The sequence below is a fragment of the Azolla caroliniana genome, unplaced genomic scaffold (genome assembly GCF_043228905.1).
Source record: "Azolla caroliniana isolate FFs.n. ecotype wild unplaced genomic scaffold, voAzoCaro1.0.p SCAF_5, whole genome shotgun sequence".
In the NCBI taxonomy this organism is placed as follows: domain Eukaryota; kingdom Viridiplantae; phylum Streptophyta; class Polypodiopsida; order Salviniales; family Salviniaceae; genus Azolla; species Azolla caroliniana.
Window position 1 is genome coordinate 21513457 of NW_028230440.1, and position 19170 is coordinate 21532626.

The 19170-nt window shown below is 48.5% G+C and overlaps 1 protein-coding gene across 2 annotated transcripts in view; it reads right to left on the reverse strand.

Moving 5' to 3' along the window:
- Positions 1–18694, reverse strand: part of LOC147864429 (uncharacterized) — a 49730-nt gene extending 31036 nt beyond the window's left edge. Inside the window, exon 1 of one of the 2 annotated variants that reach the window (XM_087320240.1) lies at positions 18383–18694. In XM_087320240.1, coding sequence (XP_087176366.1) covers positions 18383–18547 — 165 coding nt within the window. In that variant the 5' untranslated portion in view covers positions 18548–18694. Of the gene's footprint in view, positions 1–16679 lie in introns of both variants that reach the window. The other variant, XM_087320241.1, reaches the window with a different exon arrangement.
- Positions 18695–19170: the final 476 nt, after the last annotated feature.

Sequence of the window (19170 nt, forward strand, 5' to 3'; positions counted from 1 at the left end):
GGTATTGACCTCTTACGCATACGAGACCAACCGCATATCGTTTACAACAAATCAAGGTATTAAACTCATACGCAAACGTAACATATGTTCGTGAACGTAATACGTAATTGAGGTATTAACCTCGTATGCATACGACACTCATCACATATTATTAATATGTCAAATGAGGTATTGACCTCATGCACATATGTAAATGTTTTAGATAATCAATTAAAGACCACTACAACATCATTGACTTAATGAAAAAAATTGACATATAAACTAAACACATGATTAGATGGGAGAAGAGAGAATAGAAAAAAAAATTATGGAAAGAGTTACCGAAGTTCTTTGTTGATCGTTGTCTGGATCAAGGCCGACCGCACAACGATCGATCAGAATCAATCAAAAGACAAATGAAAAACAAAGAAACATTAGTACATAAATCTAATACCAAATATTAGAGATCTAAGTACTAAAGTAAGCTTAAGATAAGGATAAACAAATGATAGATAGAAAGGAGAAAAAGAAAGAAGGGTGCCGATCCACCTGACCACCCCCGAGCGAAGGGATCGAGACGGACTCGAGCCTCCATCGGCGTCCCATACCACCGCCGTGGCGTCGAGTCGTACCTGGTGTTGGCGCGCTCGCAACAAGAATTGACCCACCACAAGAGCAGAGTCTCGATGTAGTTAAAAAGATGATCAAATGAGGGTAGTTAGGCCTCTTATTTATAGCGATACCCAAGGCCCCCATGCAAGTTCACACTTGACCTAATGGGTTGTCTCAATCTCGAGGATTAAAAGTAATCCTCCCCTTCTTTACACTCTCGTTTAACCCTCACACTTATCCACGTGTATAGAATACTACGGTAAATTCTCACCACGGGATATTAAATGGTCATGCCCGTAACACTTCGGGTGCTTCATTGAGGAAGAAGGTCATGTTATTGCGCGAGGGCGCAGAGATGGGAGGATGTTCATCCTCGACTCTATTGACGGTGGCACCGCAATGTTTGCGAAGGGACAAAAATTTGAGTCGGACATCGACTTATGGCACAAGCGGATAGGCCACGTCAACTACTAGCGGCTTCAAGACCTGCAATGGAAACAAGTGGTGTTCGGATTGCCCAAATTTAGTGGCCGGAAGGCACAAATTTGTGAAGCTTGCCAGCTTGGGAAGCAACACCGACTTCCTTTCCCCAACGAGCGGAACCGGTGCCGGAACAAGCTCGACCTGATACACTCCGATGTGTGGGGGCCGGCACAAAACGTTAGTCTTGGTGGGAGCCGATATTTCGTCTCCTTCATCGACGACTACACGCGACACACGTGGATCTAACTCATTGAGAGGAAGAGCGAAGTCCTCGACTGTTTCCGGAACCTCAAAGGGTTCGTGGAAACGGAAACAGGGAGAAAGATCAGGTGCTTGTAGTTGGATGGTGGAAAAGAATACTTTTCCGGTCAATTCAACGGTTATCTACAACAGATGGGAATTCGACGCGAATTCAGTTGTAGATACACGCCGGAGCAAAACGGCATGGCCGAGAAGAAAAATCGGTCAGTTGTGGAAGCGGCACGGGCAATGTTGGAGGAGAAGAGCTTGCCCAAGTTCTACTGGCCGAGGCGGTAAGGACCGCGGTATACATCCAGAACCGAATCGGAGACAAAACGTCGGCGCACGGGCTATATTTCGGACCGAAGCCGAACTTGCGACACTTATGAGTTTTCGGTAGCATTGCGTATGTGCATGTGCCGAAGGAGAAATGGAAGAAGCTGGACACAAAGGCCGGGAAATGTATCTTGGTCGGTTACTCGGACGAGAAGAAGGGTTATAAGTGTTATAACCCGCGCACCAAACAAGCACGCGTGAGCCGCGACGTTGTGTTTGATGAGTCCGCGTCCTGGTACTTGCCCCCGACTCCGGATCTCAACTCCAATCTGAGCTCTGACGATGAGGCCAGCAAGACTGAGATGCCTCCGAATGAGCCTGAAATCGGGACCCGCGAAGAGTGTCCGATTTCGTTTCGGTTAAGTGGACCGAATGGATGACTGAGTCGATTCGACCAGTCCGATGAAGAGCTGGCGAGTAGTGGAGAGTCGACCGTGCATTCCCCACGCAGGAAGCCGAGGAGACAGCTTACGCGCAAAGAGAAAGGGAAGAAGGTGTCGGATTCCGGCACGGATAGGAACGAGTTAGACCGACGCGAGTACGACTCCGAGGGAAGCGGTGATGGGTCTTCAAGAGCGAAGTCCGCGCCGGCCGAGAAGACCTCGACATCGGCTAATGATAGATTATGCCGATCTACCCGCCAGAAGAACCCAGTTGTGCAGTTTGGATACAACGAGTACAGGGCGCATCATTATGCGTACATGACTCGTGTAGCGGGAGTGCGTGAGCCGGAGAGCTATGTAGAAGCGGCTAAGGACACGAATTGGCGCGCCGCGATGGAGGAAGAGATGCACGCATTGGTAGAAAACGAGACCTGGGACCTGGTTGACGCATCGAAAGGTGTGAAGCCGATCAGATGTAGGTGGGTGTACAAGGTCAAGTACAACACCGAAAGCTCGGTCAACTGATACAAGGCCCGGTTAGTAGCGAAAGGCTACGCGCAGAAACATGGCATCGACTACGATGAGACGTTTGCGCCGGTCGTGAAGATGATGACAATCCGTGTTTTGTTCGCGGTAGCTGTGGCAAAGGGGTGGCACTTACATCAGATGGATGTAAAGAATGCGTTCCTGCAAGGTGAGCTTGAGGAACAGGTGTACATGGTATAGCCTCCCGGATTTCACTCCGGAACGAACACTTCGGCGGTGTGCCGATTGAAGAAGTCCCTTTACGGACTAAAGCAAGCCCCGCATGCTTGGAACGCGAAGATCACGCATCGACTGCGTCGGATGGGCTTTGCGGCGTTAAAATCGGACTCCTCATTGTTCATCTGGAAAGGTCGACTCGGGCCGATTAGTATTTTACTTTATGTGGATGACTTGGTCATCACCGGCGACGACCTAGGTGAAATCGACCGCGTGAAGCTCCAGCTTGCGGCATCGTTCGACATGAAGGACCTAGGGGATCTTCATTACTTCCTCGGGATCGAAGTGATACGTACCCCCGAAGGCATATTGATCAACGAACACCATTATGTGCTGAGTATGCTCTTTAAATTCGGGATGGTCGACTGTAAGTTCGTCTCGACTCCTCTGGATAGAACCGTCAAGCTTCGCCCCAACTTCGGAAAGGTATGCGACCCGAAGAGGTTCCGACAAATTGTCGGGAGCCTTATCTACTTGACAATCACCCGACCCGATCTCAGTTATCCGGTCGGTGTGATCAGTCAGTTCATGGCACGACCTACCGAGGAGCACCTTTAGTGTGCGCAACGCGTATTGCAGTACGTAAGTGGCACTAAGGACCGGGAACTGCTATACCAGACCGGTACAGCCTCCCAGTTGGTCGGCTACACCAATGCTGATTGGGCTGGCAACGCCGCTGATTGGGATCCACGTCCGGATACACGTTCTCTCTTGGGAGTGTCGTGATAGCGTGGAGCAGAAGAAGCAACCGACAGTTGCATTGTCGAGCACCGAAGTTGAGTACCAAGGATCGGCTGTCGCGACGTGCGAAGCCATATGGTTGAAGCGGCTACTTAAGGACCTGCAAGAGGAGGTGTCCGATCTGACGACGATCTACTGCGATAACCTCAGCAACATCCAGCTCGCGAAGAACCCCGTTTTCCACGCACGGACCAAGCACATTGAGGTGCACTACCATTTTGTCCGTGAGCGTGTCCTGTCTGGTGAAGTCGAACTTCAATATGTTTCGACGGATCGGCAAACTACCGACATCTTCACTAAGCCCCTTGGTGTGGACAAGTTGCGGCAATTCTTGGGTGCGCTTGGGTTGCGTCACCTTGACATGCCAAACTTGAGGGGGAGAACAGTCTCGAAAGACGGAGCAAGGGAGCAGAAGAGGCCGAGACATCGAGTCGGATGACGAATTCGACTTCGGATCGGCTGAAGAAGGCGAGGGCGGATCCGCGGAAGAGTCCAAAGGCGGACATAAAGGGAGCAGCCGAAAGAAAGAGCCGAAGCCAACCAAGCATGGGGGAGATGACGCCGTCAAGGGCGAGAAGACCGAAGACGAGTTGGAGAGAGCCAACTCGGACGAGGGCGAAAACCGATCGGAGGTAGCCGAGTCGGTTCAAATGTTTGATTCGGATACACTAAATCAACTGAGGGTCAAGCGGAAAAGAAGGCAGAAGGAGAAGCGCCAGCACCGCGACAACAAGGGAGCTGTGAAGGGCCGTGGGAGCAGACAAGCCGACCGGAAGGGTCGAAGCACGCGGAGTCAAACAGGCCAAGGAGCGCGAGCGAGGCGTGGATCCAGGAGTAAATGGAGCGGTGTCGTGAAGAAAACCGTCCCCAGGCGTAAACCGTGTATAATGTGTGTGAACCGGCCCTTACACGTGGGCACGTCCCTTGTCGTAAAGTAGATAGGTAGGCGCAAGGGTTAGATCCTAGGTAGCAATATTCTATAGGGAGAATCGAGGAGTATCTCTGTCCGAAAGGACAGAGAATTAATGTGATGTAAACGGGCAAGGCGGCCTCCCTCCTTGAGCTATAAAAGAGAGGAAGACGGGGAGAGAAGGTATCGCGCGCTAGAGGGGACGAAGTGCTGTCGGACTGGGACCGAACTCTTCTCCTCTGTCGTTCTCCATAGCTTCCTTGGCACAGGTTCTCGAGAGGCTGATCCTGCTCCGTGGAACGCCCGTGTGCTTCCGGTAGGATCTCCATCTTGCTCTCTTGTGTGCGTGGGTGATCAGGCGTCGACATCCACCTCGCGGACCTGGTCGGCGGTAACCGTTCGAGTGATCTGGATACATTTATATACATACGCTAGTGTTCTCAACTCGTGTCTCCTGTGTTGTTGGGCCGCGTCCCCGTGCACTTCTCTGTCTATACGTGTGTGAGCGTCTCTCTCTCTCTCTCTCTCTCTCACCTATTCCTCGGTCCAAGACCCTAGTGGTCCCGCCTTGTTCTCCACGCACGCGCGTAACAACGCGACATATTTGGTGAACCCGACGTGAACAAGCGGCAGAGGAGTAGAAGATGAGGGGGTCGGACCTTGCAGAAGCCATGGCTTCGGTTGTAGACCATATAGTGAGTGCGCGCGAAGGCACCGACGCCCTTGATAGGGCTATCGAGGAGGTTGTCGGTACGATCGGCCGGTTTAGTGGGAAGGATGCCACGAGTTACTTGGCATCCTACCGGGCTGAGATGGTAATGAGGGACATTCCGGAAGAGAGGTGTCTAGCCGTATTCCCTCGAGTGGCGATGCCGGGTATCCATACGGAGGTGCTCGAGGTACGGGCCGAGAGCCGGACCTGGAAGGAGTTCGAAGGTCGGCTTCTCGAAAGATATGGGCTTGAAGATGCGCTTCGACTTTCGAAGCGGGACTTCATGGAGTGGGTGGAGACCCCCGACAAAGGAAGGAACGCAACAGTGCTCCTTCGGGAGTTTGAGGAACGCTTCGTGCACCTCTCGGTGCTCGACCGGATCGTTTTGGACACAAGCCGTGTCCTATTGTTTGTTAAGTTGGTTGACGAGCGGGATCGGGAGCAGGTAGGTCTCCTATTGGAGATTGATGACGGGCTGATGGCCGACTGGGCCGTGGTGAAAAGGGTCTGTGGCCGTTTCGACAAACGGCGGGAATGGGTTGATAAAGGATCGACAGGGGCAGTCTTTGTCGCAGCAAAGAAGCTTGAGCCAACACCACCAACGCGAAGGGAAGAGACCCAAGATTGGCTCGAGACCGGGTCGGCTTCAATCGGCATGGTCAAGGGCTCGTCCGGGGGAGCAGCTCTGGAGGAGCTGATGCGGATGGTAAGGGATCTCCAGATCGCCTAGGCATGGAGGGGTGGTGGCGAACAGGCCCGTGACCGACGACCTCTGGATGAAAACAGGTGCATGTGGTGTGATGCGGTTGGGCACATCCGGAAGAACTGCGGGGACTTCGCCGAGGCGATAAGAAGCAATGTGGTGTACCTGTGGAACGGTCGGGTGCACGCCAGCGAGACCCGAAGGGCCCTGAACCTGAACGTCGGGCAAGGGGGTATGAAAAGGCTGATGGAGGAGGCGGTGGCTCGTCATGCGGAGATTGTCCACTACTCGGCGTCAGCTGGTATTCAGGTCGGAGGTAGCGAGGCCCTGAAAACGAAAAAAGCCGGGTTCTGGCCTACGATGCTAGAAGGCCTCGCCCACGCACGGCTGAGGAAAGAAGAGGTGGACTGCGCGAAAAAACGGGTCCGGGAGGTAACCGGGTGGAGTGACCCGGTGGAAGAAAAGACGGGCTTCGTCGAAGCCGCTTGTCAAAACTACGAGGCTCTGGTGGAGGACAAGCGAGTAGGGAAAACCGGAGGGGCCGGGCCCTCGCAACGATATGAAACTCGATTCGGGCAAAGACGGAATGAGGCCGGTGTAACCAATGCCCAGGATAATCCCAAGAGGGGCGGGTACCGGCTAGACACAGAAATCGAAAGATCCACGAACCTGCGAAAGGTCCTGGAAGAACGAATCCTCGACAGCAAGGTGGAACTGTCGTTGAGGGAAGTGCTCGGGATCGCCAAGAAGGAGTTCCACGACTCCATTGTAGACTTGGTGAAGAGGAGGAGGCTGTTGAGGGAGACAGAACCGAAGAAGCCAGTGGAGGTGCGGACGACGCACATAGAGGACATGGCGATGGAAGACGAGTTGGTGGAGAGCCACTATTCGAGGCCGCACTGGGCCAGAGCGACCACGGAGACCCCCGTGAAGATCGGAGATGTTCATGAACTGGTGGTGGCGTTGGTGGACCACGGTTCAGAAATCAATTTGATGTCCATGGACTTCTATAAGAAGGGGAAATGGCCGATCAACACCAAGCACGGGTGGAAGATACGGGCAGCGACGCGTGCCACCGAAGAACTTCATGGAGCCTGCCCGAATGTACGAGTAAAGATCGGCGATGTCGAGATTGACCAACACTTCTTCGTGCAGGAGACGTCCTCACATCCGGTTATACTAGGAGAACCATACATCACGGTAGCACGGATGGAGACCAAGGTGTTGGACAACGGCTCGGCCTATGCAAGGGTCAAGAATCAGGATGGGCGTCACTCGGTCCAGTTCCTGACGGTGAGACCGAACCATGAGAGGAACCGCGAGACCCTCGGGGGCGAAAGCCAGGAGGATTTTTGAAGAGGGCTATCAAGGTGTGGGGCCGCGATAGTCCGGACACTCCGGGAAAACCCCACAAGTGTATGATAGCGAGGAAGACCTGTGCTATAAGTAGGGAATTTTGGTTCTCCGACAACGGAGGGTGTACGATAGTAGACGTTGTTGGCCGGAAGAAGAGAAGGGCGGAGGAGCGACTTCGGGCATGTGGCGCCCTCGACCTCGGAGAGGAAATCAACGGAGCCGTGGAGACGGTCTCTTTCGACGATACCTTGGGGGAGCTGCGGGAGGTAGTCGGAGGAGTCCTTAAAGAGGACTGGGCGATTCCGGTATGTTCGGAAAGGATGTACGAAGTCATCGCGGACTTCAGTAGAGGGCTCGAGTCAGATCGGACAGCCCGGGTGGACACGAGGTACAAGACTGTGGACCGGAAGGTGAGGCCAGTTGCGGCTCCCTTGCCGGAGGACAGCGAGTTGCGAATAAAAGGGGTTGCGTCGGACCCGAGTTTACAAAATCCAGCCCGCATAGGACACACGTTCACCGACATAACGCTACGGGAGCTCAAGGTCGGTGGGGGCGGCTTCCTATTGCCGGCGGAGGAGGACCGGTGTCGGAGAATGCTCGAAAGGCACGGGAAGGCTTTCGCGTTCTCACCGGAGGAGATCGGGTGCGTAGACCCGACAATCGTGGAACCGATGGTGATATTCACGGTACCGCATGTGCCGTGGAGTCTCAAACCAATTCCAGTACCCAGAGCTCACATCCCGAAGCTGATGCAGCTATTAAAGCAGAAGGTCGAGATGGGAATCCTCGAACCGTCGAGTGCCCCATACTCGAATCGGTGGTTTACCGTGCCAAAGAAGGACGGCATGCTGCGCTTTATTCAAGACTTGCAGCCGGTCAACAAGGTGACCATTCAAAACATCAGGAATCGGACCGACAATAGACGAGTTCGCGGAGGCCTTCGCTGGAAGGTCGATTTACTCGGTCGGTGATCTCTACTCGGGGTACGATCAGTTCCAGCTTGCCATAGAGAGCAAAGACATCACGACAATGCGAACTCCTCTCGGCCTAGTACGGATGTGTACCCTGCCGCAAGGAGGGACGAATTTGGTGGCTCACATGGTGAACGCAACGAACAAGGTGTTGAGGGATTGTATCCCGGACATCACCACACCATTTTTGGACGACGTCCCGATCAGAGGATGCCCGGTGGAGGAAAGGGACGAGACAATCGGACCGGACAGGTGCCGGAAATTCGTGGCGACACACATCGATGACTGTGAGAAGGTGCTACAGAGGTTGGAGGGCGTGAGGCTCACCTTCTCCGGGGGAAAATTGGCCTTCGGGCAAGTAGAGATCATGGTCGTCGGGCACCTATGCGGGTCGTACGTACGGCCGGAAACCGTCTCCGGCTAAGGTAGAAGCCATCTCCGCGATGAAGGACGACTATAGCTCGGTCACAGAGGTTCGGAGGTTCTTAGGAGCGTGCGCGTTCTACCACATATGGATCCCGCATTACGCTCACGTCGCGGAGCCGTTATATGGGTTGCTGAAAAAGGGGCGAAGATTCGAGTGGAAAGACGAGCATACGGAGTCTGTCCGGAAGATGAAGGAGGCACTTGCCGCGGCTCCGGCGCTCCGAAAGGCTGTCTACGAAAAGAGCACTCCAATTTACGTAACGGTAGACACGAGTCCGACCGGGATCGGATGGGTTGTCAACCAGGAGGACGAGGACGGCATGCGTTTCCTGATCCGGTTCGGCGCGAAGGTCCTCAGCGAGCGACAACGAGGATACGCCCAGGTTAAACGCGAGCTCTGGGGTATCGTTTCGGCGGTAAAGGCCGATAAAGACTACCTGATTGGGGCAGAGGTAATTATCGAGACGGACTGCCTGCCAATTCTTGGCATGGTTTCCGGATGCACGACGCCGGACCTGGCAATGCTCAGGTGGATAGCGTACATCAAGTCCCTGAATCCGGAAATACGACACATCTCCGGGAAAGACAACGCCATGGCCGACATGCTTTCAAGGGCGAGGTTCGAAAACGACGGCGGCATGGTTTCAGAGGACGAGGAAGTCGGCATGGACTTCTTCGAGGCGGCTTACATGACAACCAACGGGGAATGCTCTCCGACGCTTAACGACTTCAACGAGAGCAAGTACGACGGGGAGTGGCTGCAGATCGGCGGGTTCCTGAAAACAATGACACCGGATGCAGCATGGACAACGGACGAGGCCAACCGGATTCGGAAGAAAGCCTACCGATTCTTTCTCCGGGACGGATACATCTGGAAGCACCCGAAGAAGAGGAACGACATCCCGCTCCGAGTGGTGGTGAAGAAGGAGGAACAAGAGGATTTGCTAGCGGCGTACCACGATAGCCCATGGGCTGGACACCGTGGAACGTGGGCCACGTTCGAAAAGCTAAAGGGGAAGTACTGGTGGTCGGGACTATACCGGGACATGCATCGGTTCGTGACGACTTGCGAAAGTTGCCAGATGCACTCCATGATCCGACATCGGGATGACCTTCACCCGACCTACCCTCCGACCGTCCACTTCAAGTGGATGGTGGATTTGGTGACGATGCCAATGGGGGTAGGACAGATGCGGTATCTGGTGCTGGCTCGGGAAGATCTAACGAACTAGGTTGAAGGCCGAGCCCTGCAGAACAAGACGACGGCAGTCGTGTGCCGGTTTTTGATTGAGGACGTAGTATGCCGATACGGGTGCGTAGGGAAGATCGTGGCTGACCGTCGCGAGTTGGACGCAGAAGAAGCCGAAGAGTTGTTCGACCGGCTAGGAGTCAAACTTTCGCTCACCACAGCATACAATCCGGAGGCGAACGGGAAGGTGGAGCGCAGACACGGGCCAATTGTCAAAGCACTAGTACGGGCGTGCGGAGGCCGAGTCGGGGACTGGCCACGACTGCTACCTTATGCCTTGTGGGCGGACCGGACTACGCACAGTTCAGTAACTGGGTTCATGTTGGCCGAGCTGATGTTCGGACAGAAGCCGATCATGCCAACAGAGCGAACGATCTCCTCGTGGGCCACGGTGGACTGGAGGGATGAGATGAGCCGGGAGGAACCGTTGGCGGCGCGGATTCGACAGCTCGAGCGGAGGCCGGAGGACGTAGAGCGAGCCGTGGAGAAACTTTGAGTAGCGAGGATAAGGAACAAAGCCCTGTTCGACCGAACACACCGGTCCAGGTCAAGGAAGATCGAGGAAGGCGACTGGGTGTTAGTCTACGACAACAGCCTCGACAATCAGCACAGGGCCACGCGGAAGTTTGCGAGGAGGTGGTTCGGGCCTTACGTAGTAACAGGCGCCAACGACAATGGGACGTACCATCTCGCGGAGCTCGACGGTACGAGAATGGCGATACCGGTAGCGGGGAAGAGGATCAAAGCGTTCAAGAAACGGCACGACGGGGAGTCGGGGCTCGGAGGCATGGACAGCGACGACGAGCAGCCCGAGGCGGAGGATGAACTGGTAAACGAGGAATAAAAGCAAGGATCGGTTTTCTCTCGTAGGAACCCAATTTTGGCGCATACCGGTGGATGCGCGGTTAGGTGGGGGCGGATGTCGTGAAGAAAACCGTCCCCAGGCGCAAACCGTGTATAATGTGTGTGAACCGGCCCTTACACGTGGGCACGTCCCTTGTCGTAAAGTAGATAGGTAGGCGCAAGGGTTAGATCCTAGGTAGCAATATTCTATAGGGAGAATCGAGGAGTATCTCTGTCCGAAAGGACAGAGAATTAATGTGATGTAAACGGGCAAGGCGGCCTCCCTCCTTGAGCTATAAAAGAGAGGGAGACGGGGAGAGAAGGTATCGCGCGCTAGAGGGGATGAAGTGTTGTCGGACTGGGACCGAACTCTTCTCCTCTGTCGTTCTCCATAGCTTCCTTGGCACAGGTTCTCGAGAGGCTGATCCTGCTCCGTGGAACGCCCGTGTGCTTCCGGCAGGATCTCCATCTTGCTCTCCTGTGTGCGTGGGTGATCAGGCTTCGGCATCCACCTCGCCGACCTGGTCGGCTGTAACCGTTCGAGTGATCTGTGTACATTTATATACATACGCTAGTGTTCTCAACTCGTGTCTCCTGTGTTGTTGGGCCGTGTCCCCGTGCACTTCTCTGTCTATACGTGTGTGAGCATCTCTCTCTCTCTCTCTCTCTCTCTCTCACCTATTCCTCGGTCCAAGACCCTAGTGGTCCCGCCTTGTTCTCCACGCACGCGCGTAACAACGCGACAACGGTGACCCAAAAGATCCCGAAGAGCCTCAAGTTGAGCTTGAGGGGGAGTGTTGAGAGACAAGCTCAACATCGGCTGGATCGGTTGAGCAAACCGAGGACCGGATCGGTTGGGACCGATCGGTTAGGCCGGATCGGTGCAGAAACCGTGAGGCCATCGGAAAGATATTCCGCAAGGAATATATTTGGGAGTTACTGTAGGGGCTCCTTAATGAGCTTTGAAGTACTGTCAGTACTTCTGTCAATCCGAAAACGACTTGTTTAAAAGTGTTCATTGAACACACACGATGTACAAATTGAGTATTATTTTGAATATAGTTCTGGTTTTTACTCTCTCTCTCTCTGTCTCTCCCGTGCGTACTGTGCAAACTTGAGCTTTCCATTAAACTTGCATTTTTTGTCGGTCGGTTTCCTGTATTGCTTCCGCACGCCATTCTTTTCAAAAAGTATTTGTATGAGTACAAAAGGCTTATCTAAAGTAAGAGAAGAATATGATAAGTTGCTCAACAACGTCTCCAAATGCAAGAGAAAGCACATACATGTGCTAAATTTTGGGGAAATGTAAAGGGTAAACGTGTTGAAAGTTATGGTGACTTAACTATTGTTGACTTGTTTATGCATTGTAAGAATTTATATGAGCTATCTCTTGCCTAAAAGATGATGTGTTTTGTTTCTCTTTCACATATAACTCCCTTCTTTACAATTGAAGATATATGCATAGGGCTTAAGAAATTGGCCTCATGAAAGATAAGCGATCTTCAATGTATAAAGGTTGAAATGCTCAAATGGACGGGAAAGGAAGCACTTGCATGGATGAGATATATGTTTAATCATGCATTACAACATGGTATGTCATATGATTAGACTACAAATTAGATCAAACATTTACATAAACTTGGCGGAGATGTAAAATAATGTAAATAACTATCGAACCATCATGGTTGGCTCGTTAATGCATTTGGTGTATAATGGAATCAAAGATAAGTGCATGGGCTGAAAAAAATGGAAAGAGAGCTTACATTGACAAGTTGGCTTTCGGAAACACCATAACACCATTGAGCACATTGTCACTCTTTAAGTATTAATGTAAGAAAGTCGCCTTAGAAGTAAAGGTTTATATTGTTGCATTAGAAACTATGATCTTAGAGAAAACAGAGTAACCCCTGTTTCTTCACCTGGAAGTGAAATGTTTTCAAGTGTTATTTAAAGAAGGACAATTTCTTGAATATGAGAAAGAGAATGAGAAGATGTTAATTAGAATCTTTCTTCTTTTCCTGTATTTTCTAAAGGGGATACTCAGTTTCACTTGGTGAAGAAACAGAGTAGCCCCTGGTTCTTCAGCAAGTGAAACTTTTTCAAGTGTTATTAAAGAGGGGCAACTTCTTGAATATGAGAAAGAGAATGAGAACATGTTAATTACAATCTTTCTTCTTTTCCTGTATTTTCTGAAGGGAAGCGTTCTCTTTCACATGAGATAGAATGACAAAAACACGAAGACAGCAAGAGTTCCAAGGCCCAATGTTTCAATCCTTTCCTCACAATTTCTCCGTGTATAAATTGTTTTGCCTTGTGTATAACTCGTATGAACATGAATTCCTTCATTGCAAACCAAGAGAACATGATTTGAATCCACACACTCACACTCACACTACTCACAAGGTGATGTACGAATGAACAAGTGTTAGAACAAGACAAACAATTAGTCATTTGAATTAAGCCAAGAGATAAGAGACGAGATAGGAAATAGTTGATGTTTTTTGACAATTTAAGTAAGAGGGTTTAGGGTTTTGCAACAATTAGTCATTTAAATTAAGATGAGAGATACGATGTAGTTGGTGCTTTTCTATGTTGACAGCACTTGACCCCTTTCTTAGATTGTTGCAAGTTTGGTGTCATTCAACATCTTTGTGACTTTCCCCAAGATGGGGATGTGACAGAGGAGGTTTTCCACCTTCAAGTGCACTCATGGATGGTTAGGGTTTGCGACAATTAGTCATTTGAATTAAGCCAAAAGATAGGATGTAGTTGATGTTTTTCAATTTGGAGTGCACTAGATCCCCTTTCTTACATTGTCGCAAGGTTGGTGCCAAGGTCATGGTTTCATTCAACATCTTTGTGACGTTCCCCTAGATGGGGATGTGGCAAAGGAGGTTTTCCACCTACAAGTGCATTCACAGATGGTCCTATCTTAGAATGGGGTTTTAGGGTTTAGGAATCAAGCTTGGTTGAGGAAGGTGCCAAATCAACTTCCTAGAGTTGTCACGAAAGTGCAAGATACATGCTCATTTGGAGGAGGCACATGACCTTTGAAGTAGGAATGAGGTTCTTCGAGATCAAGACGTTCTGATGACATTATGAAAATACAATTAAAACCTCAAAGATTCAAATGAAAAGCTCATGTAATAGGTTAATTGCAAGAAGCAAAAGTCAATTGTTTAGAAGAGTGATTATAGAATTCTTCAAACCAACATAATATAATAACAATCTAAGATGCAATCTATTGTAAAAGGGATACAACTATGATTATAGAACTCACGAACTATAGCTTACAATAACAAATAACTAGAATAAAAACGAGGTGATTCGCCTTAGGAACAAGGAGTTATAGAGTTGTAATTATAGAACTCAATAAAAATCTCACAAACGATAGCTGATGCCCAGTTGATTACCATCATCGATTACTCCTTCAATCGTAGAAAACAAGATTGCTGAATTTTGTTCGAGGGCGGCGACTCTATCTCAACAACTAACAATTGACATCCCACCTATTCCGAATACATGATGAGCCATGACATATGTGTTCAATGTTTTCTAAATTGATTCGGGTGTCAACAAACTCTTGTTGAAGGAAACACGCTAGCTATTATAGTAGACATCCAACTCCCTAGCAAGGAGATAACATAGTTTTTCATATATTTTTAGCAATTTCTTTGTAAACTCCTACATTGCCTCCATGTGGAAGATGTAAAGAGCACCTCCCTCTCCACATGCACAACCAACATGGTGGTCAATTTCCCTATCATAGGATTTGAGGGTCTAATTAACTTAGTCTTTTAATTGGATTGCATTTGAAACTAATCATGGAAAGCCTCCACCATGCTCTTAGGGAAGATCGATTACATCTACTTTCATCTTCTTCTTTTAATACTTCTTCTTCCATCTTCTTCACGTGCATGAAGGACCATGTTAGATAGCCATGCAACTCAACCAAATCACGATGGTCCTTCGACAACTTCAATTGGAGAAGTGTTATCCAAGAGCCCTTACATGGGCTCCAAATAAATGCACCTATGATATATACCAACTAATAATTCCACATAAATCCTAGATGCTAATCTCTAGAACCATCCATGGACATCCCACTAATAATCAGTCTAATCTCATGATTACCATGTCATATAGAGATTCAAACCCATGACATTGCGCTAGTGCCTTCTATGTAGATGACATTCTTATAGGTGATTTTTCCATGATTACCATGTCATAAGAAATCCAAATGTTCTACATAGAGTATCAAAACAATAAGCATGTCATCTACATAGAGTATCAATTCAGATTTTGATACTCTATGTAGATTTTTCTCCAACGATGAGTTGTCCATATTTAAGATGATACTGATAATATATTTAAGTTGCACTAGGGATGAGTGTCTATGTTTTGGTGGTGGTAATGTATCTATTATTGGATACATAGACTCCGACTATGATGTTCTGACCATAGAAAGTCTACTTCAAGGTACATGTTTCAACTTATGGGAGTTGCCATCACTTGGAGATCTCGTCTCCAAGAATGTACTACTTTATCTACTACATAAGTAGAGTTATGTTACCAACTCGTGATGCATGTAAGGTAACTTTCTAGACTAGATTGTGACATGGGCGTATCTTAGGCTGTACCTAGTTTGCAGTGCCATAGCTTTAGCTAAAAGTCCGGCAGAGAATAATCACATGGGACTACGATACCATTTCATTGTGGAATGCACAACTGCGGGCTGCATTGGAGTCGGGAAGGTCATTTCTTGAGAAAATGCCACAAAGGCATTGGCCAAAGCATTACCGCGTGACACGTTGGGGCATCTATTGTCAGTTGATGCTTCCAAGTTAAGCAGTGTGTTTCCTAAAGTATACTGAGCAACATGGTATTGGGCCTTGGCCATGTCTGCTATTTGTTTCGGTTGCTACATATGTATGTAGTGTGAAAAGGGCCAAAAACATAGTTTCCTAAAACAATAATCATGGCTATATCTTGTCTGTTTATGCTCTGTTCTTTGCTGTATGTGCTCTCTGCAGGTCTTGATTCTTTAAACAAGCTGTTCGGCCCCTACATTCCCATTACTAGCAGCACGATCTGGGAATGTTACGAAGGTATTTCTTGCTGATCACTGTGTTGAATCTCTCCACTGTATATTTCTTGTTTGTTGACCCTTATAGGGACTTATAACACATAGAAGTGCCTCCCAATTTCTTTCCCTAGTAATGTACATTCAAAATCGGATTTATAACATAGGAGTTGTTAAATTCTGACAATATGAGGAGGGAATCCAATGATTTTCTGTTTAAAAGAAAGTGCCAACACAATACATGATTTCATTCTAGATGTCTTTTATCTTTTATGCAAGACACACAAGCTAAGAGACATAGACCCTCTCATGGGTGTTCTTAACAGCAACATAACTTTATTCTGTGCATGCAGTGCTAGAAGCACACGATTCCAGATACATTTAACTTTTTGTGGAAGGTAACATGAAAAGCAACATAAAATCTTTTATGGGTGCGAATATAAGGCCCTTTCATGTGTGGAAGGCCATGATACTTTATTTTTGTGCATGCAATGGCAGCAAAAAATGTGTAAGAAAAACAAACTAAAAGATAAACCCTGTTATGGGTGTCCATAAAAGGCACTTCAATGTCTGGAAGGACATAGGACATTATTTTGGGGCGTCTGATGCCAACTAGACATGCATTGGCTCCACATACCTTAAGCTTTTATGGAAGAGAACCAAGAATAATGAAATTTATGGGTGTCCATAATAGGCTTTTCTATGCATGGAACACCGTGAGACTTTATTCGTGTGCTTTCGGCACACTCGTAATATAAATAATGGTGCATGTTGTTTAGTAAGTAGCTCAATCGTTGAGACTGTATTTATCTTATTATCGGTGCCATCTTATGTTATTGCAGGATGTAGATTATGAATTTTTATTGGAGATTTCTGCATTCAGGACCCAGGTGGAGGGAGTGTGGGTGCTATTCCTAAACTGAAATCCCAAACCCTTGAGTTCTTTCCTCCTTTGGGATGGCAATGTATCATAAGCTGTATTGTGCAAAGCCACAAGATCGGTGTTTAAGTGCGTTGTCAAATTAGCATTGATATATGTGCAGCGGGAGATGTCTCCGATTTCATATGGGAGGCTGTTGATGTAAGGGATGCATTTGATGAACAACCGAATCTCTTGGGAAAGCACATCCGTAAACAATCGCACCATAAAGATCACTAATGTGATGGCACCAGCAGCTGCACCAGGAATTGTGCTGCTTAACATAAGCTTCTGATAATATGTCATTTTGCTTGTTAGTGTGGCGGAGAACCCTGCACTCGCAAATGCCGTCGTGACGGCTCCAAGAGATATCGCGAAGAAGAATGCAGAGATCACCAATTCCACCCTCACTTGATTGACGATGACACCCACATACTTGGTGGGTGTGGGGAGTAGCGCGGCTATGGTCACGCACATAGCTGCCACAGCAGAATAGAAGGACACACCATTGCTCACCCAGAAGATCTTCATCTGGGTCTTCTCGAATGCCGTCTGTGATGGGAGCTGCAACCACCCAGCAAAGGTCACACTCCCTATCAATGCTGCTCCCACCAGTATTGCATTGAGTACTTGCACATAAACCTCCCTGTCCCTGAACAACTTGTCTTCGGACTCCTTGAACGGTGGCCTTCCTCTCAGTAACTCCATTGCTTCTTGGTTGTTGTCTTCAAATGCTATCTGGAGTGCTGTCCTCCCTTTTGCATCTTCAATGCTTGGGCTTGGCCTCAAATGAGGAAATTTGACAAGCTTCTCCACTATGTCTGCCCTCTTGTGCACCACAGCCCAGTGTAGACATGTGCGCTTGTACTTCTCATCCCATTGATTCTCTGTCAGAAGTCCACTTTCCAGGAGAAACTCAAAGACCACATATTTCTCAGCATACAGAGCCAGATATGTAGGAAGCCCTTGTTTACCACCAAGCATCTCTAATTCCTTCCTCATGGAACCTTCGTTCATGGTGAAGTTCTTAGTGTTTTCTCTCTCAAGCTTCTTTATGTCATCCTTGAGTTTTTCGAGGGCCACTTTCTTTAACTTTTGGCGAAGGTCATCTAGAGTGATCTTCACCTTGGCAGGACTCACTTTGCTCAATGCAACCAGTTTATCGAAGAAATCTCTCTGACCATACATAAGGGCAGTCATCCCAACCTCTCCATTGATCAATGCCTTGTGTGTGTCGGTATAGATGGCATCGATGCTCCACTTAAGGGCCTTTACGGCTGTTTTATTCCCTACCTTGGCAGCTGTCCCCAAGAATGTTGCTCCATCCCTATCTCTGAGGAGAAGATTCTCTGAGCATGCCATGGAGATCAATTGAGAGAAGAGATCCGTGGATTCTGTCTTCCTTAGGTGCAAGGACGCATAATGAAGGATGGATTTTCCAGTGGCATCTACTGTCCCAATATTGGGGTTTGTAGTTTTGCCCAAGGAATATACTTCCCTACGCTCCTGCTTTTGCAGAAATGTATTATTTGGGCAAGAGAGTAGCGTTTTGAGCATTTCCCCATCACAACAATAACTGATGGGCATGTCTCCACAGTCATTGAGGATGGTGAGGCTCGCTCCCCTCTCCACCAAAGCCTTAGCTGTGTCTTTGTGTCTGTAAAGGATAGCAAGGTGCAAGGGTGTGTTTTTCTGTGGACCCTCACTATGTATTAAGTTCACTGAACCATTGTAACTGCTGAGGATGTAGATAACCATTTGGGTGTCCCCATTGGCTGCATGCTTGTGAAGATCATGGATGCCTTCCAAATCTGTGATTTCTGGTCCTGATCCTTCCATTGTTGTTCGCGGATGAGGCTCACTAGGTGGAGTATTTCTGGCTAGGATTTAGATAATTAATGGTTAATCAGCTTGCAGAAAGTTCAACTTATATAGATGAAATTTTCTGAGAAGCAAAACAGGGGTTCAGAGAGATGAAAAACAGAAATAATTTATTGTGATAATCTTGGTTGGAAGAATCAAAACTAGGCTATTGGCATCGAGCATTACTATTAGCATGCATTGACTGAATGATATCAAATAAAATATTGGGTGTAATCATCAATCACACTATAATAGCAATGGCAGAATGGTCAATGATTCATTAGTACATCCAATTATTGCAATCATCATCTGTCATTTCATGGAGTCTTTACCCAAATGTTCCTATCATCTCCTTTTATCTGACTTTTTCTCTACATTTTTGCTGTTTATGCAAATGCCATGGGTCAAACCTCAAAAAGGAGAAAGGGTGGGTGAGTTCCTTAATTGCTTAAGTAGCATAGAAAGTGGGAATGAGTTGACCTTGAAGTGCTACTACTAATGCCATGAGCTAATGATATCAAATAATTCAAAATAATTGATTAACACATCCAATTCTTGCAGCATGCATGCCACTTGGACACGACTTTCTTTCAAACTCA